Genomic DNA, 25,184 nt, shown 5'->3' with positions numbered 1-25,184 from the left:
GGCGATCTGGATGCAACGTGTAGGCTTCACAGTTGTTAAGTGAATTTTAACCCATTTTACAACCTTTCTTGCCATAGTTAAGTTAGTAACACAGTTGTTAAGAGAATCTGGCTTCCCCATTAACTTTGCTTGTCAGAAGGTTGCAAAAGATTGTTGGAACACAGCAACAATCACATGACCGTGGGGGTGCTGAAATGGTCATAAGTGTGAAAAACAGTCATAAGTCACTTTTTCCAGTGCCATTGTAACTTTGAATAGTCACTATATGAACTGTTAAAAGTCAAGGATTACTGTACATATGCTATCTAACTTTCTGTCTATGAAGTGGTCTGTTCTTTCATAGGTCTTTTGAAATTTTGACATTTACAGTGACATCTTATATATTATAAATGTATACATTAAATTATACATTATATTTATATATTATATTTATAATTATACATTATAAATTTATTTAGATTTATTAGATTTTTATTCCATCTTTATTATTTGTAAATAACTCAAGGCAGCAAACATGGATAAAACTCCTTCCTCCTCCTACTTTCCCCATAACAATTTTATGAGGCGGATTGGACTGAAAGAGATGGTGACTGGCCCAGAGTCATCCAGCTGGCTTTTATTCCTAAAGTAGATCTAGAACTCATAATCTCCTGGTTTCCAGGCCAGCACTTAACACTATACCAAACCAGCCCTTTAATTTGTTCAGTCTATTGTTCTTATACTGGTTTGGAAACACTAATGTGTTTAGGCTTTCTACGTTAGTAGCTTTAAGCAGATAATGCTATTTTATTCAGTTGCTGTGTTAGCCAGATCCTACTAAAATCTTATATTGCGTTACATATTTAAATGTTTTGGATTTTCAGGCACTTGCAGACCAATTTGAAGAGAAGAAAACATCAGTTTGTGAACGTATGAAGATATTTTACAGTTGCCAGGTTCCTCCACACTGGGCCATTCAGGTATAAAATAACTGATTTGTAGATGTCATTTTTATGAAGCATGAAACCTGAGATGCTAAAGTAGGAAAATTTCTCCTGTTGTATTTTTATATGAAGTACTATAACAAATCTATTTACCTTGCTTATTATATAAAAAATAGTAGGCTTTGTATTAATATGGTGCATTCCAGCTGGCAGTGTTTTTAAACTGTGCATTAACCACATTACCAAATGTCACCACACCAATTATAATTATAATTGCTCAAAATCTTGGTCAGTTGTCAAGAGATTGGCCAAGAGAATTCCTTGAAATTTGACCGTAATTTTTCCAACACATTTGTCTGTCTTTGACGCAGGAGAAACCATTTTTGCATTCTTTTTGCTTTAAAATCCTTCAGAAATCTTTCCAGTTCGCAAAACCCAGTGTGGTTTTCACTTTGATTTTTTTTTCCTCCAAGCCAAACCAATTTTCTGAGCTCTGTTGGTGATCTATTATTGACAATGGTTGAAGTGCTGTCTTAAGTAGCACAGTCCTTGCATTTATTTCTCTTACCCTTACCCTCAAAACTGTTACATATAAATCTCAGATATGAATTGCTGCTGTGAAGGACCATGTCTTCTCATGCTGACCTTGGTAAGCAGGCTCTTCTCTGTCTCTTCTTGTAGCCAGAAGCTCAAAGTGGGAAAAACAAAACAAACAAAAAAACACAGAAAAGGACTAGCAAAATCTTGTCAGCAGCATCCATTAGGACTTTTGGCTGCGATCCAATTATCTTACTCATCTTGGTGTGTCTTTTGTCTCCAGAAATCCTGTCTTGTCAGTCTGCTTGTTTCCTACTTGTCAGCCCATAGTTTTTCCTTGATCTTGGGTAAATCTTGGGTAAATCCTAGATCAACTATATTGTTTGTAGATGTCATTCATGTACTAAAAGAGAGCAGCTGAAAATAATGTTAAAGTAAAAATGGTCAGGTTGCTAAGATGCATTTATATAATTTATATTTGTCTCTTCTTCATCTAGAATCTGCTTATCTGCAAGTCTTTACCTAGATGGGTAAAACTAAAAGCTTTGGAAACTGTTTAGAAAATTATTCAGTCACAATTCACTTTAGTTATCTAAATCCCTACCCCACCCTCAAAAGTGCACAAAACTGTTCTTGGCCTAGCCTGTTTTAGAATTTAGTCCTGGATGGGTAATTCAGAGCTAGCATGGTCCTCAAACAGATGGAGATTTGCAATCTGGCAATAGAAGCTAGAATATAGTGTTGCTATAAATAAACTACAATTAGAGTTGTCAGTGATTTTTTGGGGCATTTACCTTGAAATGTGGCCCCTTTCTATTTGGAAGACAATTCATTTGTTGTTTTATGGGCCTGGATAAAATGTTAATTTCTCTTCAAACGTTTAATACATCTTAAATCTCTGAGCTATGTCCAGCTATTTTTGATATAGATTTTTTTCTTCACTGTTTCCAGAACAGATTTTGTGCCTGTGTGCATGCGTGCACACACACACACACACACACACACACACACACACACACACACACACACAGAGAGAGAGAGAGAGAGAGAGAGAGAGAGAGAGAGAGAGAGAGAGAGAGAGAGTATGTTGGGGTAAGGGTGAAGGTTGCAATGAAGTCATAGCAGATGGCAGCTCCTAATCAAATTTGGCTGATTTCAAAAAAGCTAATCGTGCTTGAATCTGAGTAATATGTCATGAGAGACTGAGATGAAACCTCCAAGCTTGAAGCTAGGATGGAAAGTTGAAAAAAACATCCTATAAGAAGACAGTGTCCAATCACTGCTGCACCATTTCCAAACAACAATGTCCATTTAGTCACCAACTGAGGGAAAGGGCTAGCAAAGTCGGGGCAAGGCAGGTTAAATTTTATACCCTGTACTGTATAAAGTCCTCAAAAGGTCACCAAAAATAAGAAATGTTCATTTTAAAACTGAAGTATTTATCAAGCAAGTAAAATTAAACAGTTTAATTTCATTTTATGCAGTCATCTCCCAGGAGAAAAATTGAGAAGGAGAGAGATTAAAGTCTTGGGGTGGGTGGGTGTTTGTGTGGGTGTGTAATTCTTCAAGATAATCTGAGCTTTGAGAATGAGAGAAAGAGAAGAAGACATTGCAGGATAATGTAGAAAAAGACAGAAGTGAACCATTGCCATGAGAGCCCAATTTTATGGACTCAACATTTTTGTTGAAAAATGTGAATTACAGCTGGCCTGGCAGTTTCAAAGTTGTTTGCTTTCCAGGTATTTATTCTAAAAAACCAATAAGCTAAACATTCATTGAAGACATTGAAAACATTCATTCTTTATTATTTTATTACCTATTGCCCAACATCGTTTCAAACAGTGTTTCACTACACATCAGAATTTGTAGTTTCTTTGAGTTTGCAGATGTCATAAACAAGTTAGATCTATTTTTTTCACAGTAAATAATATAGCATAGCTGCATAGACTATGAATACTGATGCAAATATGCTAATTTGAATCATACTAATTTGAATTTTCTAATTTAGAAGTTTCCAGATTTCTGGAAAGATTCCAAATTTTGTTTTTGTGTTCTGTCTGGTTTTTTGGAGAGAAAAAAAGTCTTAAGAATGAATAAACCTTAGAGGTGCAAGGGCAGGCTCAGAAAGTGGAATCAAAGCCCCATAGAGAGAGTTGTAAGAGGGAAAAGAAACATACAAGGATTCTGAGAGAAAAGGATCTTTATAGGCCAATGTGAGTGTGCACTTTTTTGTTCCCTACTTGTGAATGGGGGATAATTCTCCTACGGGTCCTATGGGTACTAAATAACCCATAGTTCAACAAAACACAGGTAATGTCAAATACTTTGGAGAGGTAGGCCTTGAAACTTCAGGCTTCTCATGGCCACTGAATCAGTAATGAAATGAGATTATGGTAAAAAATGAAAGTTGATTAAGTTGGAATGGAAAGATTTGGCATTTAAAAAGCATTTAAGACTCTGGGGAGATTCTTAAGATGCTTCAGTACTAATCTGTTTCAAATAACTAGAGGTTGCTGTGGGAAAACTTGGCAACAGTTTTCCCACAGAGATGAACTCAAGTGTACAGTATACAGCAGCTAGATCAATTTCAGCTATATTCGGTTGTGGATTGAGGTGTCCAAGTCTGTCAAGCTTTGGAGTAGCACTGAAGCTAGCCTGCACATAGTCATAACTGGTGATATTTGTCTCTTGCAGCATTTTGCCCAGAATGGATGAGAGATTGTAGGAAGGTGATGTCATTTTATTTTGTTTACTTATTTGTTAATGCGTATCTCACCATGGGGCTACTCTTGGCAGTTTACAGCAATGAAAAGGAAGATATGAAAGGAGCGTAAACAAAACCAAAGTACAATAATAGAACAGTAAAATAAACTATGGAAAAGAAAACAACAAGAAAACAGCAATAGGATAAGAAAAAGATGGAAGGGTGGAGAGCAGAGAGCAAGGAGGGGCAGGGGGGAGTCTGCCATCAATCCAGCAGCCACCTTCTGCATGGAATTACCCAATTGGGTCCCCATTTGAATGACATTGCTGAGAGGCGGGCTTATCAGGCAGCTCAAATGGTAGATATTTTTCATTCTCATCATGCCTCATGCCAGCAATGAGCAATTGGATAAATTAGCCTATCTAAATATATTGGCTCTATCAACTCAGTACATCTGAAGTACATCTGTTAAGGGAAGACAGATGTAAATCTTTACTAGTTATTAGGTTTCTTTAAGAGCATATTTTGTAATTGTTAAAACAAAATGCACCATGAGCCCATGTCCTATCTGCTCTTTTGCTTTAATTTGCCTGTCTCTTAATCAGATTTCCTTTGCTTTTTAAGGCTGGATATTGAAGTGGAGTAACTACTACATAAACTTGGAATTAATCCCCTCGAATGTGTTGTCCAGGATTTAATTTCAATTGTTTCATTAACTGATAGCTGGTTTATGTACATGAATTGGCCAGTCTTTCTTCCCTCTGTCCCCAGTTAGCCTTCTTAATTGTTTTTGGATTGTATCACAGAATGTCAGTGTGACCCAGACTCTAGACAGATAAAGTCAATATTGGCCAGCATCAATGGGCCTTATTGTTGGTTATTTGTGTGCATATCCTGATTTCTTCTTTCTGTTCCAGTACCTGGAAATGGAGAAAGAGCCATTACTTCCATGTTTAGGGTAATTTTGAATGAGTAAAGTTTTTAAAATCCACAGCCAATTTTACTAATTTTTACAAGTGAAAAATTAATAGACTTTTCTAGATAAGAAAGAAAGAAAGAAAGAAAGAAAGAAAGAAAGAAAGAAAGAAAGAAAGAAAGAAAGAAAGAAAAAGAAAGAAAGCAAGCTTTCCATACCTTTGGGAAATGTCTTGAGCATTTTGAATTATTTTATAATCTAAATTCATGTAAGCACTGCTAAATGATGTTCTAAAGAAAAATGCGTAATTGAATTTTTCAATATTCTACTTTGAAGCGTCAACTTGCAAGCTTACTCTTTGACCTTGGATGTACCACTTCAGCTCTGCAGCTCTACAAAATGCTTGAAATGTGGGAAGATGCTGTTATCTGCTATGAAAGAGCAGGCCAGCATGGGAAGGTAGAGTACTTCTACTCTGATTACTGTTTTTATGTTTTTAACATGCTGTACCTTTTGTACATATATGTCTTTCTTCCCATCAACGTCTACCACTTCAAAACTATTTAAAGTTGTATATGTTACTTACACTAAAAATAACGCAGTAGCATTTAAGACAAAAAAGATGATCAAAGAAAATGAAGGGGGGGACAGAGAAATGAGGACAGGTATTTTTAAATTACATCTCTTGTTTTTTAGGGAACCAAAACTGAATGTAGCTACATGTTTACATTAGTCTTCAAGAAAAAAAGTATAATTAACTTGGTGATAAGTAGGATTCCATGGGATGAGACATTCTTGAGAAAATGAGCAGAAATTGGGTGGGAGTTCCTAAAAAAGGAGACACTAATAGCAAAGGGGGGCTGGGAGCAAATGAAGCTAATGCGGCTTCATAAAAAAAACACATACACAACAAATATATTCTTCAAATATATTTCAATATAAGAAAAAGAAGCAAAGGAAATAACATCTGCTCAGTGAACATTTGAAAATGGCAATAAATTTGAAAATGGCAATAAATTCCAGAGAAAAAGCATTCAAATCCTATTTTTGCTCCGTCTCAAACAAATTTAAGAGCAGGTTGGAGAAGCAGGATCCTAATATTAGCTTGATAGAAACATACTCAGGGTTCGTATCTCCAGGAAAAGGGGGTTTGCCTCCTACCTTACTGAAAAAGCTTACTAATGGTTTTGCCAAACTTCTACTCGCTGTTTTTAAAAAATCCTAGATAATGAGTGTTGTGTTTGGAGGCCCCGGCAACCGGGGACGCCACTCTGGGATTGGTTTAGAGGCATGGCCTCCTTTAAATGGGAGTATCCGGGGTTCCTGATTGGTTACGCTCTGACAAGTGAAGTGTTTTTCTGTGAGGCTGTCTGTTTTCCCTCAGTTCAGTTCGCAGTTCCAATGTCTGTTGTAGTTAAATAAAGTGTTCAGTTAAAACGCAACCTTCGTCCAATTTATGCCTGCACGAGCTATTTAACAATGAGGTACCAGATGGCTAGAGAAAGAATAATGTTTCTCCTCCTTTATGTGAGAGAAAAAAAGGAGGATCTGGGAAGCTTCAGTCCAAGGCTGAGCAAAGTATTTAAAAGGGGAACTCCACAATTAATGCCAGGATGAGCAAAGCACTCCTTCACACAACATTAAAGGCCCTATGTTGTTTGGAAGGCCAACATGGTGCCTTTGAAGGCTGTGCCTTTGTGTGTCTGTGCATGTGCTTCATTTCTCTCATGGGCCCCATGAAATATTCTTTTTTGCATTGAACAGCCTCCACCTTAAAATACTGTGTCTAGTTCTGAACACCAGTCTTTAAAAAAAATTCAGATGGATACTAAAAAAGACAACTTAGAGAATCAGGACATAGGAAACTAAGTTTTAAAAGACAATTTGGAAGAATTCAGAAAAGACACTGGAGGGAATAATATTATAGCCCATTTCAAATTTTGGGGCAGGGCAGGGACTCCCACAGAATAAAGGCAAGGCCTGTCTTCTGTTGTTCCAGAACACAGAACAGAGAATAGGTCATGGGAAAATAGGTTCTAGGTGAATAGCAGGTATAGCTTCCTAATGCAGAAGCAGTTCAAGGGACGTAACAGATTTTTCTTCATTCAGAAGTATAGAGCTGTCTCTCAGGGTTGCTTTAAATCAAAATGTAGCACTGAACAAGGGACAGATCATTTAATTGGCCCCATCCAGTTCTGTGATTCTGTGGGTCAAGGCAAAGAAATGGAGAACTAAGAGAGAAGAGAGAGCTACATAAATATTCTGATATGATTCCTTAAAGTAATTTGATGGATTTGGGGTGTGTGTATGTAAATCATTTCCAGATTGGTTTGCAGGTGTCATCTTGCTATTTTTCTCTGATATTATCCCTTGTTTTCCACTTAATTCTGTACTTTTGTCCTAGTTATCTTTGATAATCGGTGTTCCCTTAGCAATCTGTATGTTTTGATAGGATATCACATGTTAGACCAATATTCAGAATTAGATGGTTAATGACCCACTGTGGTGCAGTGGTTAGAATGCAGTACTGCAGGCTACTTCTGCTGACTGACTGCTGCCAGCAGTTTCGTAGTTCGATTCTTACTGGCTCAAGGTTGATTCAGCCTTCCATCCTTCTGAGGTGGGTAAAATGAGGAGCCAGATTGTTGTTGGGGGCAATATGCTGACTGTGTAAACGGCTTAGAGAGGACTGTAAAGCTCTGTGAAGCAGTATATAAGTCTAAGTGCTATTGCTATTAATTCTAGGCTCATGATAATTTCAATTTCTCACCAACGTTGAATTATATTACTGCCATTGTCAAGATATGAGAAGAAGGCTGGCACTGATATTAATCCATAGGAACCTCAGTCATGCTATATTTTTAAAAGTGCCTGGAGAGTTAATATTTTAAACAGTGTTTTTATTGCACAGCTCTAAACCTCATAGGTTTTTTAACAAAATCACTGCAAGAATTAGAAGCTCGAGATATATATTTGCAGTATTTCCAAGTTTCTTATAGAAAGGAACGCTGAAATGAAACAGGCAGTCTGGATATGAAAAATGCTCCTGTCCAATTGCTCCCAATGGACTGCTGATTCAAATTCCATTTCTAAACAGTGCTATGGTTGGAAGGCGTACCATAGAACCATAAGTGCTCCATGTTATCCCTGGTATTTGATCAGAGTTAGACCATGCTGTGGCTGCCACAGTAATCTCAAAACCACTTCGTTTAGTGTGGGCTGCCAGACACAGCACCTCCTCCAGCATCTTTTACCAACCTTCTAGACTGTGCTGGGTGAGAAATTAACAAATATTTAGGATGTAACATCCTGACTGTTGCAGACCACCAAAACAAGAAACCCAAATTCTGTGATGTTTAAAACATTACAGAAAAATACACCCCATCCCATCCCAACAATCCCCAAATGCAGGAACTGTAGACTCTTTGGAAACCAGACAGGATGTCATAGGCACCCATCCAATGTCATCTATATCCACCCAATTTGCTTTCCAAACAACTGGGTATGTGGAGCAACAAAGTCTGCATTTTCGTACTTCAGACATCGGGTGATTCTTGTTGGTTTTAAGAACATACTTATTGACAGCCATATAAGTCTGCCTAACATACTGTAGCCGTTATTTGCAATTCCTAAGTATGGTAATTACAAACCAAAGAATCCATGTCAATGCAAAATTACGGTGTTCTTTCATCAAAAATTTTGTGAAAGGGTTAAAATGCCAACACTGAAATCCTGTCAACATGAAGGCCATGAATTCTTTTTATTTGGATACATTCAATATGTACTGCTTAGAAATAGACGTGGCTGAAGTAGAGGCCCGGAGGCAATGGCAGCTGGATGAGACTATTGATGGCCTGATGATTCTATAGTCCCATGTCTGGTTCGATTCATACACACGTACACCACAAGGGCTTGAAGTCTTTATTGAAGCTTCACCAGCCTTGGATAGTATTCCCCAGGATTCACCCCATGCAGGAATCAGCGTAAAAACCAATGAGTCCAATCCTCAAGTCTGAGAACACAGAGCAAATCCTTAAAGTCACCCACCAGGTTCAGAGTCTCAAGCCAAGTCCACGGTCTGAGCACAAATTATGGAACCAAAGTCCAAGTTTGAGAAGCAAAATCCAAAGTCCAGTCACAGGGACAAGGCTTAATTCCAAAGGCAAGAGGCACGATTGCATTTCAGACACATGGCAAGAAATGGATGAATTGTTTCCAGCATCACTTTACTCCGCATGCTGGGCTAAAATAGTCACCGGCCAGTGGAGCTCATTAGGAGGAATAAGGCTGCCTCCCTGTGAGTAGCCTTGCTGACCTCCATTGCATCTCTGTCCTCTCAATTCTGCATACCCAGGGATCTGGTGGGGAAGGCAGTTCCTCCTCATTCCTGCTGAATGGCTGCAGCTGAGCCCCTTCTCCGCTCTTGCTTCTGGTTGGTCTTCCAAGCCTCTTGGATGTAGCTCTGTCTCTACCCTCTCTGTATCAGCTAGACGCTCATCTGATCATCCTCCAGCCTTTCTGAGGCTCCTGGGCTCTCCTCCTCCTCTTACCTGACCCTGCTTGATTCAGAATCCAGATGCTCCTCGGTACCCTGGTCCAAAGTTCCTAAAGCCAGCTCTTCCTCCTTGTCCAAGCCAGCTTCTGGGGCATCCATTACACCTCAGCCCTGGCACTGCCAGGACAAGAGCTGCTATGCAGGGTATCCAAAAGGCATAGATAAGGTGAGATAGGCATGTGGACGCTGTTGCAGAGCCTTGCATTCATAATGTCTGTGGAGATTCTCAGTCATCCAGGTCATGGTTGTCCCTTTTTCAAGAGGCAACTGGACTTCCTGGTTTTTCTTCGAAGACGTTTCGCTTCTTATCCAAGAAGTGTTTTCAGCTATCTTAAACTAATATTCTCAAGAAAAAAATAATAATGGCAAACTGCTAAGCAGTTGTTAAATTCATTTAAGTATTCTCACAACAGTTATTTAACTGATTGACTTGATTTATATTCTGTCACAGCCAAAAAGACACACAGCAATTGACATATATCAATAAGAATAGAGTAAATCGTTCATGGTAAAAAAAATGCACAAAGCAGTCAAAAGCAACACAATAATCAGTCAGTCTAATGATGTCAATCCCTTCCCCCAAAGGCACTGAAGCAATTCTGTTTTTAATACCCTGTTTCCCCCAAAATAAAACATCTCCTGATAATAAGGGCTTTTAAGCGCATGGAGCTTATTTCAGGGTTCAAAAAAATATAAGACAGGGTCTTATTTTCGGGGAAACATGGTAGGTTTACAAATCCAACACATAGGAGGCAAACTGAATTTCTGAATTTCTAGAGATGCTGTTCCAAAACATAGGTGCATCCATATATGCCTATAAGCTCCTTACCCTACAGAAGTATGAGGGGAGAATGGGGTATCATAAGTAGGTTCCCAAAGTATGTCTAGGTTGGACAAATCAGAACTTGGGGGGAGATGTTCCAGCAAGTATTCTAGTACCAAGCTATGTGGGGCTTTAAAGGTGGCCTTCTTGATTCTAAGTTACAAGCAGCATCAGGGAAGAGAGGAGGGTGGCAAACTGAGGGAGATGAGTGAGAAGCTGCTGAATTAGTGCCATCCAAAATGTAAATGTATATAGGAAGAACTGTATTTTCCCAAGTGCTTAGTTACCTTCTTTTATATCACTCAACAAGTCAAGCTCAGCAAGGTTTTGAGCCACTTGAGAATGTGTTCCTGTGTTGTATTGAACAAATATATTACCAAAGAATGATTATTTCTCTTGCCAAATAATCTTGTAAATTTCCTCTTCTTTCTGGTTGGGCTCACCCTGGCTTTCATCACCTTCTGCTTGGCGATGCCAAGACAAAGGATGACATTTTCTTAATCCCTGTTAGCTGTACCACTGAACTATGTCCTATTTTCTTTCCTTTGGAATTGGTAATGAATTTACAGAGCTTTAGTTCCAGGTCAGCTTTGAAAATGTAGTTTTGTGAACCTGAACATAAAACGTTATTACTGTGTTGGCTGGCTCTTCTAAAATACCCTGACCTAAATTTGAGAGTGTTTTGCAAAGATGGGATAAAGAAGCAGCTCCCAGTGTACTTTTTACCTCTGAAATGTTTATTTACAGTGCAGACTATGGCTCTGAAGCAGAAGAGAAAACAAGAAAAAAAAGAGTATCTGTAGGTTTTTAAATTCTTCACAGTACTAGCATGCTGGGGTTTGTTTCTTTCTTTCTGATTGCAAAGCTTAATAATACTTCCTGACAAGTAAGTCTGGTGCATATTGTGCAGTTTTCATCTTTAATAATCCTCCTGTTTATTTTGTAAGCTTTGCATCCCATTTTCTGCTTGTTTTTCTTCCATAGTTGTCTTAGTTGTAAAATGTATTTTAGGGCCAGCACATTTCTGCAACCATCTTATTAAGGGACAATATACCAAAGATAGTCTAACAGTTACAGATACTGTTATGAATTCAAAGCTAGTACGAAGTACTGTTGATAGCTGCTAAGGGAGAGGAAGTCATGTTTCTGAAGCTGCTGCCCCAATTCCTCCTAGTAAGACTCTTTTATTTATAACTTTAATTCAGTGCTTGGTTAGATTTTTAGTAGTGACTTGAAAGTGGAACGATTACTAAACAGTGTCAGCAACCTTAAATGGATGCTAGGAAGGGTAAGATAAGCAGTGTCTTAGGCATTTCCAGAAAATTGAAATAAATTACATTTGTAGCTAACGGTAGAATGCTAGCAGTGCCTGGATTCTAGGTTCCTTTTTCCATTTCTTCTTCCATTCCCTGTTTTCTTTTTCTCTCCATAGGCAGAAGAAATTTTAAGACAGGAGCTAGAGAAGAAAGAGACAGTAGGATTATACTGCCTGCTTGGAGATGTTCTTAAAGACCATTCATATTATGACAAAGCTTGGGAACTGTCCAATCACCGCAGTGCCAGGGCTCAGCGCTCAAAGGGCCTCCTTTACCTTCGCAACCGGAATTTCAGAGAATGCATAGAGTGCTTTGAGCATTCTGTGAAGATTAACCCAATGCAGGTAAGCAACTTCAGCTCCTTAAAACAATTTGTAACTTGGTTTTGTAAATACTCTGCCTGATAACTGAAGTTCCATAACACAGAATTTCTTTGGTTCATGGAGATCAGGTGTCATACATTTTGTAAAGAAAAAAAAAGCATAAGTGCCAGGATCATCGTCCCCTTTTCAGTAGATAACATCCTGAAAATTTTTTGAACTTTAATGAAAACATTAAATTTTGATGCTGTTCCTTCAGTTCTGAACTCAAAGCTTTCAGTTCAAAGTTTGCCATTCTCTTGCACTGTAGCAGCTGAATATCTTGTTCTCAACCTTTATTTCCTCAGTGTCCCCTGAGGGACCATTTAGGAAAGGGCAGCCTCTAGTTCTTCCTTCTTCCCCTGCACGTTCTTGAGGGTGAGAGACATATGTGCCTTGATAGCATTTTAAGACTGAAAATACAGAAAAGTATGTTGAGAATACAGCTGCCATTTGCCTTTGTGGGCAGATGTTTTGAGCGGGGGAGGCAAGGAATGTTGCAAGTCTTGTTCCCTAAGGAAATACATCTGGCGGGACCCAGAAAAAAGGGTTTTCTCCATGGTGGCTCCCTCCCTCTGGAACATCATCCCTCCGGAAATTAGACAGGCCCCCACTCTGACACCCTTTTGGAAGGCTCTGAAGATATGGTTCTGCCAGTGGGCCTGGGGAATGCAGAGTGGGATGGAGCCCATTAAATGGCTGGTGTGTAGGTTGTTGCCAGGGTGAGGGGATTGGTGGGTTATTATTTTATTTTATTTTAAATTGTGTTTTAATTTCCTGTAAATCTCCTTGACTCTCCGTGAGTGAGTAGGCAGCAGTATAAACAAACAAACAAGCAAGCTGTTAATGCCATCTTCTTAAAGTAGCTCCCAGTCTGAAAAGCAGGAACAGGATTCTTGGGAGAAAGCTTTAATTAATGATTCTATCTTTATGAGGATCTTAGTATTAAGCCAATTTTTTTCACAAACACATTAAGATGCTTGCTTTGGGAAGAGGATTTTATTGGAAATAAAATATCATGCTGGCTTCAGGGAAATTAATAAAATTATAATAAAATTATAGTACTATAATATAATATTAATAATAATATAAATTATAAAAATAATATAATTATAAAATTATAATAAAATAAAATAGATTCAGGGAAACAGCTTCCTATCAGAACCCTTCCTCTAAAAGTTGTGGTTATGAAAGGCCTCTGGTTTTTCACAGCTCTTGAGTGAGTTACCAGATTCCATTCCATAATTGCCTCCGGAAGTTATGGCTTCTCTCACTCTGATATTCTTCTGCAATTTTCTCTCTGTTGGCCCTCTCTAAGGCCTCCTTCTGAAATGTGCAAAGATAACTTAAACACATTTCCTGCAGTTCTGTGGCATACCCTTTTTATCATGGGAAAAATGCCCATATTTCTATAAAATTACTCTAATCCTGCTGCTTCTAAGAAGATAGAAAGTGCAAAAAAAAGAAAAGCATTGTCCTTTAATCTGGATTCCATTTCCAAATAAAACAGCCTGAGAAAAGTCAGTTGTCTGTTTCATAATTAAGGTGATTGAAGCAAGCTCCCTTCTGATAGATGCTAAGATCAGTTCAGGAGTAAAAAAAAAGTGGTATAAATCTAGGAACTAGAAACACTTCAAGTCCTATATTGTACAATGGGATAAAACCTACAAACGTTACTGCATTACAGTCTACATCAGTGCTATGTGGCATGGCTAGTAATCTGGGATGATGCACTCCATATATGACCCAATCCTTTAAAAAGAACAGTTAGGTGGTTCTATGGAGTGATTAAATCATCAGTGATACCTGTACCTATACTATACACACACATATATATACACACACATTCTCTCTCTCTCTCTCTCTCTCTCTCTCTCTCTCTCTCTCTCTCTCTCTCCCTCCCTCCCTCCCTCCCTCCCTCCCTCCCTCCCTCAAATTTTCAGTGGTATAATTTTGTACATCTCAAGAAATTTATTTTCAGATTCACATTACTATATGCAAAGATAAGGGTGCATATCCTAGGGCCGTGATGGCGAACCTATGGCACGCGTGCCACCCATATCTGTGGGCACACAAGCGTTGCCCTAGCTAGCTTCAGTGCACATGCATGCTCCAGCCAGCTGATTTTCGGGCCCTCTGGGCCCACTGGATCCAGAGGCTTTCTAGGAGCCTAGGGTCTTCCGGTCCCACGGAAGTTGGCAAACAGGCCATTTCCTGCCTCCGGAGGGCCTCTGAGGGGATGGGGAAGGCTGTTTTTGCCCTCCCCAGTCTCCTAGAAAGCCTCTGGAGCCCGGGGAGGGCTAAAAATGGGCCCACTGGGCCCACCATGCCATCGCGTGCCAAAAGCAAGGGGAGCACAGGGGGGGCATGCATGTGCGGGAGGGGAGGCACATTGAATTATGGGTGTGGGCACGCACGCGTGTGACACCCCCCCCGGTGCTGCCCCCACTTTTGGCACGTGACAGCAAAAAGGTTAGTCATCACTGCCCTAGGGCATCAGTCCAACTCCATGATAATTACCAAGAATTACTTTAGGATTTCAATGTTTAATTTCTTGATGTGAAAAGATGCAGGGTGGAGATTATAAGAAGCAATGACTTAAAAAGCTGACATAGCCAATAGGAAGATGAAAAGAGGGATGGAGAGGGAACCAGCTAACACACACTTGTTTCATCGCTTAAATGTGAAGATTTATTGCAGAGAGTAGACTGGAAATTTCTGGTTTATTTCTGTATGATTTCCAATAGATAGTACCGTAAAGGGTCCTTTTAAAAATTCTAAATAGCTTCACAATAATGACAAGATAACATCACTTTGTTCTAAATTAAATTGCTGAAGAAAAATAAAATGCTTTCCCTAAAAGTGTTCATGCCATTGAAGTTCTGGTTTTTTAGAGCAAACCTCTGGAATCAGAGTACTTTTAATTTTAAATAAATATTTTAGCATTTGACTCAAGAATCATCTAGATATTCTAGAAAAAGAACAAAGTAGATCCAACTAACCTAAAACCTGCCTTTTCCTAGTTTATTAGACCCCAGTTGTTATATCTGAACCAGGCCATTCTGCATATAAAATGTTAGGCTTTTCATTATGTAACTTGAAATTGAATATATATGTAATGTTCCCTTTTGGGGAACCCAACTCTGCACCTAGAAATTAATGCTTCAAATAGAGAGTTTTTGTCCAATGGTGAAATCCATATCAAGGAATGAGGAAGTGCAGGGGCTGTCTTTTTATTGGACCTATTTGTGCCCAAGTATGTGACTTTAAAAAAATTTTTGGCTCCTCCTCATTCCAAATTAGGCACAACAAAGTAAGATAAGTAGGTTTATTTTAGAGAATTATAGAAATTCTCCTTTGAAAAGCATCTGGAATTCTGCCTGCTGTGTATATTGGCCCCCAGGTTTAAATGCTAGTCACCTTTCTCCCACCTGTTTGTTTCAACAGTTATGTAGCTGCTGATTTCCTTGTAGGTTTGAATAGTTACATAGCTAATGACTTGCCTTGAAGGTTTATGCCATCCATCCATCCATCCCTTACTTACAGATAAATGACTTTGTCATGAAAATTATAGAATTCCTCCTCCTCAGCTTTTGTCCTTTTAGCTTGAGAGCCCAGACAATATCAGCCTGATCTTGCTTGTATAAACATTTGCTATTGGTTATGAAGCGAAAACAAACCTAAACTCCTAGAGCCAGCTGAAGTTTACCTAATCATTGTGGTGCTCTTAAGTTTCAGTATCTTTTCATCAAGGTAATGATCTGAGAGAAGAGAACAGGAAAGAGATCCAGTGCCCTCTTTAGAACATGTCCCTGCTTGGTTTATGTCAAAATTTAGTTGCCACTGTTATCCTACAGCAGCCTATCTCAATCTTGGCAGCATGGGGAATTCTGGGAGTTGACTTTAAGGTGGTTGAGAAATACCGTCCTATAGTTTCTCAATCCTCCCCATTTCACTTCCATAATTCTCAGTCAATATGGTTCTAGCTATCTTATAGTCTATGCACGAGGCAGGGAGACGTTAAGTTGAAAAATGCTTCTTTGATCCATTTCGTTTTATTTTTCTTTCAGTTGGGGGTCTGGTTTTCCTTAGGTTGTGCCTATTTAGCATTGGAAGACTATGAAGGTGCTTCCCGGGCTTTTCAGCGCTGTGTGATGTTGGAACCTGATGTAAGTAAATGAAGGAAAAGCAGCATTCGGGTGTGCTTTGATTAAATAGCTTTTTGTTATCATTTCCTACATTTTATGGAATATGTAAAGTTAGTGGATCTCTCTATGAGTTTATGTTTGTCAGAAAAAGGTTCATTGCAGAAAAAAAAGCAGCAGTTAACAACCATGGAGAAATTGTTATAGAGATAGTCCTCAACTTGCATCCATTCGTTTAGTGACCATTTGAAGTTACAATGGCAGTGAAAATAGTGACTTATGACCATTTTTCACACTTACAATCATTGCAGCATCCCTGCGCTCACTTCAGATGCTTGGCAACTGGCTCACGATTATGATGTTTGTAGCCTCCTGGGGTCAAGTTATTACATTTTGTAACTTTCTGACCAACAGAGTCAGTGGGGAAGCCAGATTCACTTAACAAGCGTTACTAACTTAACAACTGCAGTGATTCACTTAACAGATGTAGCAAGAAAGGTCGTAAATTCGGACAAAACTCACTTTGGGGCTCAATTGTGGTCATAAGTCAAGGACTATCTGTAGAGATCAGTTGAGTTCTTCAGGTTTCACTGTACCAACCCAACTACATAGTGCATATATGTTACAGAATGTATTACCTGTGCCCTAATTATGTGCAGATGCACTGTATATGCATGCACAACATATATTACAATGCACCAGTTATACACATACACCTATGTAATGGACAAATTTAAAAGTGCCAAATGCTCACAGGGTAGCCAAAACTAAAACTCCGTGTTCTCATATGGGATTTTGTCCATTAAAACTGAAAAACATACTTAAAAATTCCTAACTTTTTATTCTTACATTTTGGTGCCTACGGTGTTCTAGAAATTCCATGATGATGCTCGCTATTTGAAAGCTTGCTCCTCCTTGGTTTTAAGTAACTTTTTTTCTTTCTAAATAAGAAATACGATATTGCACCATAAGTCCTAGGTAATACTCTCCCCCTCCCCCCCCACCTCATTTTGCCAGGTATCGGTTGTAAAAAGACTTCCCAAAATCATTATTTGAGAAACAATGATAAAATATTCTGTGGCCACATTGCCATTGTTTATGCTGATCTGTTGTTCTTCTATCATCATCTGTTGCTTGCATCGGGAACTCCTTCAGGGTACTTGAGCTTTGCATATCCTAGCAGGTGTCAGTGGTACATGTTTGAAACTCTCCTCTTATAAATGGTTGATTTGCGCACATTGATGGACGATATAAATTCAATATTTGTGTTTGATTTGCGCACATTGATGGACGATATAAATTCAATATTTGTGTTTGCATAAATATCAGCTAGTAGCACAGCATTGCTTGTGGAGAAAAGTGTGTTTATGTATTTGCTTTTAAATGTTTATCCCTTCTGTGAAAGTTTAATGCTAACACTTTTGTGTGTATTCTGACTGTAGAATGCGGAGGCTTGGAACAATCTATCTACGGCATATATCAGATTGAAACAGAAGTAAGTGCATCAAAGCGGTTTTGTAATTCTTCCATCCAAAGTAAACAGCCCTGGTTTCCTCTCACACTGGCCTTTCCGGAATAACATTCAGCTTCTGAACATACTGCCTTCAGGATCCTCTTTATCACCGCAAACCCAAGCTCTCTCATTTGGCCTCCCACTATAAATATCATTAGAATGTCAGAGATTATATCATGAAAAAAAACTTTTGGAAAGAAAAGCAGCTCTTTAGATCTTACCGCACTCACGAATGTTAGTAAAAAATTTATTGCACAGTGTACAATTAATTAGGATTTCAGGTTCACAGTGAAGCTGGTAGTGGGAGGGCTATCTGTACCTGGCATATATTTTTCATATACATATACATATACATATACATATACATATACATATACATACACATACACATACACATACACATACACATACACATACACATACACATACACATACACACATACATCTCACACTGTTCTGCCCCAGCTATGGACCCCAAAGAACGCAGCACACACAAAGTCCGTTCAAACTTTAGTTTACTAAATAAACCAGTTTTTTACAACAACGGCTGTTAATTAACTGCATTAACAGCTGCCAAGAATTCAAAGAATAATACTGAAAGCTTACTGTGGTTGGCAGAATGCCCAGAAACAATTTGCAGGAAGCTAATAAGATAAGCAAGACAAGACACAAAGGTATGTGAACGAAGTTGTTCCCTGCAAATTACTTCAGTCAGCGTTCCTCCTTAAATAGGCTAAGGGAGTGGCCAATTAGCCCCAAGCCTTACTTTCGAGGAGACCTCCTCTTGAGGAGCCACTCCTGCCTTTTGGCAGCTCTGCGTGCCCATGCATCGAGAAGAGGCTCCTCTTGTTCGTCCTCTTCACTTAAGGGAGCTTCTGGAGGTTCTGAAGGCCCTGGCTGAATCCCCGCCTCTGGCACCACATCTTCTCCAGCCTCCTCATTGTCTGACTCAAGTGCCAGTTGCACAGGCTGCTGGCGCAGCACCACACCAACCTCCTCACTGTCAGTATCAGCTACTAGCTGCACAGGCCGCTGATGGGCCACAACACACACATACAATACAACTAGAAGAGGCATTAGCTCCAGATGTGCTGATATGACAAAACTTTACTTCCAAATTGGTTATGGGAATTCTAGTGCAACAAATCTGGAAAAGCCAGGAAGCAAAGCATTATAGAAGCACCCACATCCAGGACTGTACCCCTTATAGTGTCTTCCAGATTTGTTGCACTGAACTTCCCATAACCAATTTGGAAGTAATGTTTTGTCATATCAGCATATCTGGAGCCAATGCCTCTTCTAGTTGTACTGTACAACAACATTACCATTGTCATTCCAGGTAGTCCTCGACTTACGATCACAATTGAGCCCAAAATTTATGTTGCTAAGCAAGACAATTACGTCAATTTTGCCCCATTTTGCAACCTTTCTTGCCACAGTTGTTAAGTGAATCACTACAGTTGTTAAGTTTGCTTGTTAGAAGGTCACAAAAGATGATCACATGACCCCCCCGGGACACTGCAACCATCATAAATATGAATCAGTTGCCAAGCATCTGAATTTTGATCATATTATCATGGGGATGTTGCAATGGTCATAAGTATGAAAACCGGTCTTAAGTCACTTTTTTCAGCGCTGTTGTAACTTCAAACAGTCACTAAATGAACTGTTATAAGTCGAGGACTATTTGTACATTTCATGTTAGCTAATTAATCTGACTATTTGCTAATGAGGTTTAATGTGTACTTCAGGGTCCTATTTTTGTTATGAAATCGTTCAAATAATGTGCAGCTGGCAAGAGAAGGTGGCTACTGATATTTAAATGCATAGCACCATTCTTATGTAAACCAGAATCCTGTCCTAAAACAAGACTGTATCTTGTTTTAAACAGGTGATATAGCTAATGATTTGCATTTGCAGTGTTATTCCGATATTCATTGTGAAAATTGGCTGTTCAATATTAAGTTATCTTTTCATTTTCCTAGAAATGTACCTTTCATAAATCTTATGAGTGGGCTTGATATCTTAATTCTGTATGGTTGTTTCATTTATGTAACAATAATTTGGTTGGATATCTTCTTAATAAAACGGCTTTCAGTTTTTCAGAAACATAACTCACTTGTCAAGATAATTTTTGCTGCTTAGACTGTGTTCCATTAATCTTCTGCTCAAAGGAATGCATCTTCAAAAAACAATCTAAAGGGTATTTTTATCTTTCTTTTTTTTTCTTTACATCATGAAAAACAATTTATCAGCTTTCTCAAAAGAAACTAAAAATGAGAAAACCAGTAGGAAGCTTACAAAGTATTGTATACACAGGAAACAAATTGCTAAGAGGGTGCATTGAACCAAAAGCCATAAATAAGTTCAAGAGGTCTTTAGACGTATTTATGGAATAAGCAGACTGAAAGATGCAGTTGCCTCAGAGATTGCAAGGAACAGAAAATAGATGCAAAGAGATTCCAAGATGCTCAAGTGTCCTCTTGAAACAAATGTCCTTTTCAGCAACTTTCAATGTTAATATAGAAATAGCCTAAAGAAACTTTCCAGTTAATCACCTCTTTAGAAGTAATCATTAGATATCTTTGAACCGATGCCTTTATTTGCTTAGTCCAAACCAGTTATGATAGTCTTTGAGAATATGACTAGGGAGCATCTGATATTCAGCTCAGTTGTTAGGATAAAAGTTCATTGGCTGCAGCTCCAAATCTTCAGATGCCACAAGACCATGACTCAATGACAATGTGTTTCAAAAGACTATGGTTATGATGATCGTCTCATCTTCATCATTGTCACTATTTTATTTCCTGCCTTAAAAACAATATTTGGTTAACTCAAGGCAGCAAACCTACCTCCTATTTTCCGCATACTAGCAACCCCGTGAGGTGGGTTGGTTTGAGTGAGTATGACTGGCTCAAAATCATCTACCTGGATTTCATGCCTAAGGAAGCCTATATTCAAATGAACTGTAACAGTAACAACGTTGGAAGGAACCTTGGAGGTCATCTAGTCCAACCCCCTGCTCAGGCAAGAGACCTGTACTAGGGATTCGAACCGCTGACCTGCCAATCTTTCTGATTGTCACTGACAAGCTCAGTGACTAAGCCACTGAGCCACCTAGTCAGGCCTAGAACTCATAGTCTCCTGTTTTGGTGAGTATCATAACTACCATAACCAAATTAGCTCCCTATCAGTCTCAAATTCCAGGATGGCATGATTTGGGACAGTATTTTTTTCTAGCTTTGTAACTATATTTGGTTGCTTGGTTGGTTTCCTTTTTGGCAGGGGTGAAGTGTACCTTATTGAGATTTTAGGACAGCAAAAATGAATTGGTTCTGCTGTTGGGTTTCTCTTTGCTAAGTGAGGAGAAACAAATTAAATTGATGCACAATAACCCAGGAAGTTCTGACAAATATTCATCTTAGAAAAGTTTAAGCCATTGTGAAAGAATTTCAGTGACTATGTATTAGTGATATCAATGTTCATGCCTTTGTGCCTTTTTCTCTCCCCCAAATTATACAGAACATCTTGCTGAGGTGGTCGTCTCTTTTGGGCTAGGAGTCTGGTTTCCATTTCTATTCAATGTTTGGCAAAGGATAAATTCCATTTGGCAAAGGATAAATTCCATTTGGCAAAGGATAAATTTGATATCATGTTGTTTTCCTCTGAGGGTGTTAGAGCCTTCACAGCTAAAGGCAGGTGTGAGTCACCTGTTCTTAATATGAATGATCGCACCATACGAGGACATCCAATTATTGTGTCTTCCGCTTTAGACACCTTCTAAATGATTTTGTCGATATGCTTCATCAATTGTATTGGATCCCACTAGAGGAAATATTTCTCACATCACTGTGATTATATATAAAATTATATATATAATAGTCCCCCCTCCCAGTTAATGATGGCTTTGTGGCAAAGTAAGAAGTTATTTTCACCACTTTTCTTTTCAATATGACAAGAAAATGAAAAGATTCTAAATGAGCAAATTTGTTTTAATGAGAAAACAAAGTGTGTCCATTTTATAATTAATTAATTCTTGCTATTTTTTCTTTGTTTTTTTAAAACTAGAATTAAAGCATTCCGGACTCTTCAGGAAGCTCTCAAGTGTAATTATGAGCATTGGCAGATTTGGGAAAATTACATTCTAACCAGTACAGATATTGGAGAATTTTCGGAAGCCATTAAAGCTTATCACAGGCTTATGGACTTAAAAGAAAAATATAAAGATGTCCAGGTACAATGCCCATCATTTTTATTCATGTGTCTAATTTTAAATAATGTGATTCATGGCAAAGAATAATAACTCAAAGCATGGTAAGTATCTTAAGTTGCCTGTTTTAGAACTTCTTAGAAAGTAATTAAAAATATAACTCTTTTCTGCTGCCATAACTTTCAAGCTATATCAAGACCTAGTAAAAATGACTCTTTTCTACAGCATAAGTAGTGGATACCTCTTTCCCCTCGGTTCTGATGGGAGGAAGTAGCAGCCTTACCCAGTTTAGCCTGGCTTTCCCCAGAAAACACATATACTTCTGAGCTCCACTAACTACCTCAGTTGCAAAATTTCTTTCTTTTTCTTGTACTTCCTGTTTACTTTTCTTAGCATTTGGGGAGCCTTTAGCCCTATGATCTGAAAATTAACAGTGTACTACCCAGGAATTCCTCTCAGCTGTCACCTCAAATGCACATGATGTCCTCAGCTTCTATCTTTGTAGCATCATGCAGTTTCCCTCTGTTCCCCTGAAGAGGCAAGCCAATGCAGTGGCTCCTGAGTAACCAGATGTGAGGTGCATGTTTTTAGAGCACCCTGAGAGAGAGAGAGAGAAAGAGGGAGGGAGGGAGGGGAAGAGAGAGAGAGAGAGAGTATTCCTTTAGACCAGGAAGGCAAACCTTTTCAGCACCGACTGGCCAGCTGGTCTTCATGCGTGCCAGAAACCGGAAGATCACCTTCCCGGTGCACACATGCACACTAGGAAGTTGCTCTTTTGGTTTCTGTTGCTCCCGTGCACAAGAAGACCAGCTGGATGGCGCTCCAGAACCCAGAAGAGCAACGGGTGACGGCTCGCGTGCCCAGAGAGATGGCTCTGCGTGCCACTTAGGTTTGCCATCACAGCTTTAGACAGTACAGGCATTGGAGGGGATGGAAATCAGCCAAGCCAGTACTTGGTCTTCCCACCTCCATTCATAATGGATAGGTAGCATTCCAGCTTCCATACTGATTTTGCCTTTACTAGTGGGGTAAAAGTATGTTTGTGTGGGGAGTGTGGGATGTTAATATTACAGAAACAATTCTGCAGTAATATGTTGGAAAGTCAAAGGAAGGAGCAATTGTGCTATCATACAGTTCAATATTTTTGTGATGTTGATATTACCTCAAAGAGACACATGGAATTCAGGTTTAAATATTGTTAAATGCAGCAGCTAAGGAGATAGCTCCTTTGTTTTATAATTATATTGGTTTAATATTCATCAAACATCTTCAGAGGAATTAATTATCGTATTTTTTGGAGTATAAGATGCACCGAACTATAAGACGCACCTACCTTTTTTGGTGAGGAAAACAAGAAAAAGAAATCTGCTTTGCCTCCCAATTTTGCCTCATTGCAGCAAGCAGCAAATAGCCTGCTTTACTTTCATTTTCGTTTTTGGCATAGCTTGATTAGCACAAGAAAAAAAAAAATCTGCTCCAGCAATTTACCTCGTTGCAGAAAGCAGCAGAAGCCCATGCAAAACAGCTGAGAGCAAAACAGCTGAGAGTCGAGAGGCCAATCCAATCAACTTGTGCTAATTAGGCTGTGGTGAAGCTGAAAGGAGCTGTTTCTTCTTGCTGCTTGCTGCAAGGAGGTAAACTGCTGGGAGGCAGAGGCCAAAGGGTGGGGGCCAGTGGGTTGGCGGGGCTACATTCGGTGTATAAGATGCACCTAAACTTTTACCCCCTTTTAGGGACGAAAAAGGTGCATCTTATACTCCGAAAAATATGGTAGATAATGCTCTTATGCAATTATAACATCTTGTGCCATCTTCAAATAAATTACTATTTTAATACATTAATCCAGTCATTTCAGATATTAATTCCAGCTCTGATCAATTGAATGAAGTATTAGCAAACATTTTGGAAACTCCACTCGACTTTACTTCTCTTTAAGGTGCTTAAGATTCTGGTAAAAGTAGTCACGGATGGAGTAAGTGACCGAAATGGGGAGACAGCCAAAGGATTAAAAGGAAAACTGCAGGCCCTCTTTGGCAGAGTGACTTCTCGAGTGACAAGTGATGGAGAAATCTGGAGATTATATGCCAAGCTTTACGAAAATGGGCAGAATGAGAACTGCGAAGACATAGAAAAGGTAAACCTTAATGGCAGAATATGCTTCTCGTATCAAAAAAGACACGTGTGTTTTCATGGTGATATTAAGGTTTTGGATGTATCCTTTGTGAGAATATGATTGGTTCGTGAAATATCCTTTGCTTGAATTTCACATTCCATTAAGAAGCTCTTTGTTTGGTAACTTGATTAGCAAGGCTACTTATTTTAAAGATTGATAAAAAGGAAAAACAATTATGGGAGCAGCAAGATAAAATAATAGACTTTTCCCTCTTGCATGAAAAATACACATTCAGGCAGAGATGAATTTAATAATTTCTTGTGATTCCAGACTTGCTTAAGATAATTATTTATTTAGATGTACTAATCACAGAATTTATTAGACATAGGGAATGGTCTCTCCAGTTTCATTCTAGGGTTTCTACCTAAGTGATAAATATTACTTTTAAGCAATATGTCTTCTGCAGAATGATTTATACATTTCGGGCTTCCTTTGGAATTCCAATAGCTGAATCATTATTTCAATGCAGCAGCCTTTGGCAGAAGAGAATGTTTCCAATTATTAAACTGTTACCATTTAGTATAAGGCGAATAGAAGTCCCACGTATGGGATCATTTATTAAGCTGTTTGATGAGGTCAGTCTGATCCTTTAGCATTACCGACACATAACTATTGTACTGCAGCTGTACTTTTCTCTGATTACTGTGTGAGACACCTTTCCTCCATGTATGGAGAGGACTGAGAAAACCATAGAAAAAAAAGAACAAAGATAAGAAAGATGAGCGAGAAACAGATATGTGAGTAGAACGAGAGGTTTAGCAGAATGCAGAAAATGGAAAGGAAACATATAATAAATAACATTAGAAATGCTAGGTAGACATGAGAGTCCTGTGTGGGAGATGGACAAGAGATTAATCAGGAAAGACAAGAAAGGTTTGTATGTGTTTTACTATACAATTTTTTTTTCAGTTCTTTCTTTACTTGTATTACTTTGTCTCCCTTACAAGCATATATTTATATTTCCTTTGTCTTTTCTGTTCTGTTCTGTTCTGTTCTTTTCTTGCGGGGGT

General features: G+C 38.7%; 1 protein-coding gene across 1 annotated transcript in view; it reads left to right on the top strand.

Annotated features, from left to right (window-relative positions):
* Positions 1 to 25,184, top strand: part of TTC27 (tetratricopeptide repeat domain 27) — a 95,610-nt gene that overhangs the window by 55,383 nt on the left and 15,043 nt on the right. The window contains exons 11-17 of the mRNA XM_070950140.1: positions 864 to 959; positions 5,417 to 5,539; positions 11,891 to 12,118; positions 16,204 to 16,302; positions 17,721 to 17,773; positions 21,860 to 22,025; positions 23,938 to 24,135. Of these exons, the coding sequence (XP_070806241.1) occupies positions 864 to 959; positions 5,417 to 5,539; positions 11,891 to 12,118; positions 16,204 to 16,302; positions 17,721 to 17,773; positions 21,860 to 22,025; positions 23,938 to 24,135 (963 nt within the window). The remainder of the gene's footprint in view (positions 1 to 863; positions 960 to 5,416; positions 5,540 to 11,890; positions 12,119 to 16,203; positions 16,303 to 17,720; positions 17,774 to 21,859; positions 22,026 to 23,937; positions 24,136 to 25,184) is intronic.

The sequence above is a fragment of the Pituophis catenifer genome, unplaced genomic scaffold, assembly GCF_029215685.1.
Source record: "Pituophis catenifer annectens isolate HBS135680 unplaced genomic scaffold, rPitCat1.0.hap2 SCAF_1, whole genome shotgun sequence".
Taxonomy (NCBI): Eukaryota; Metazoa; Chordata; class Lepidosauria; order Squamata; family Colubridae; genus Pituophis; species Pituophis catenifer.
This window is presented reverse-complemented; position numbering and strand designations above follow the sequence as displayed.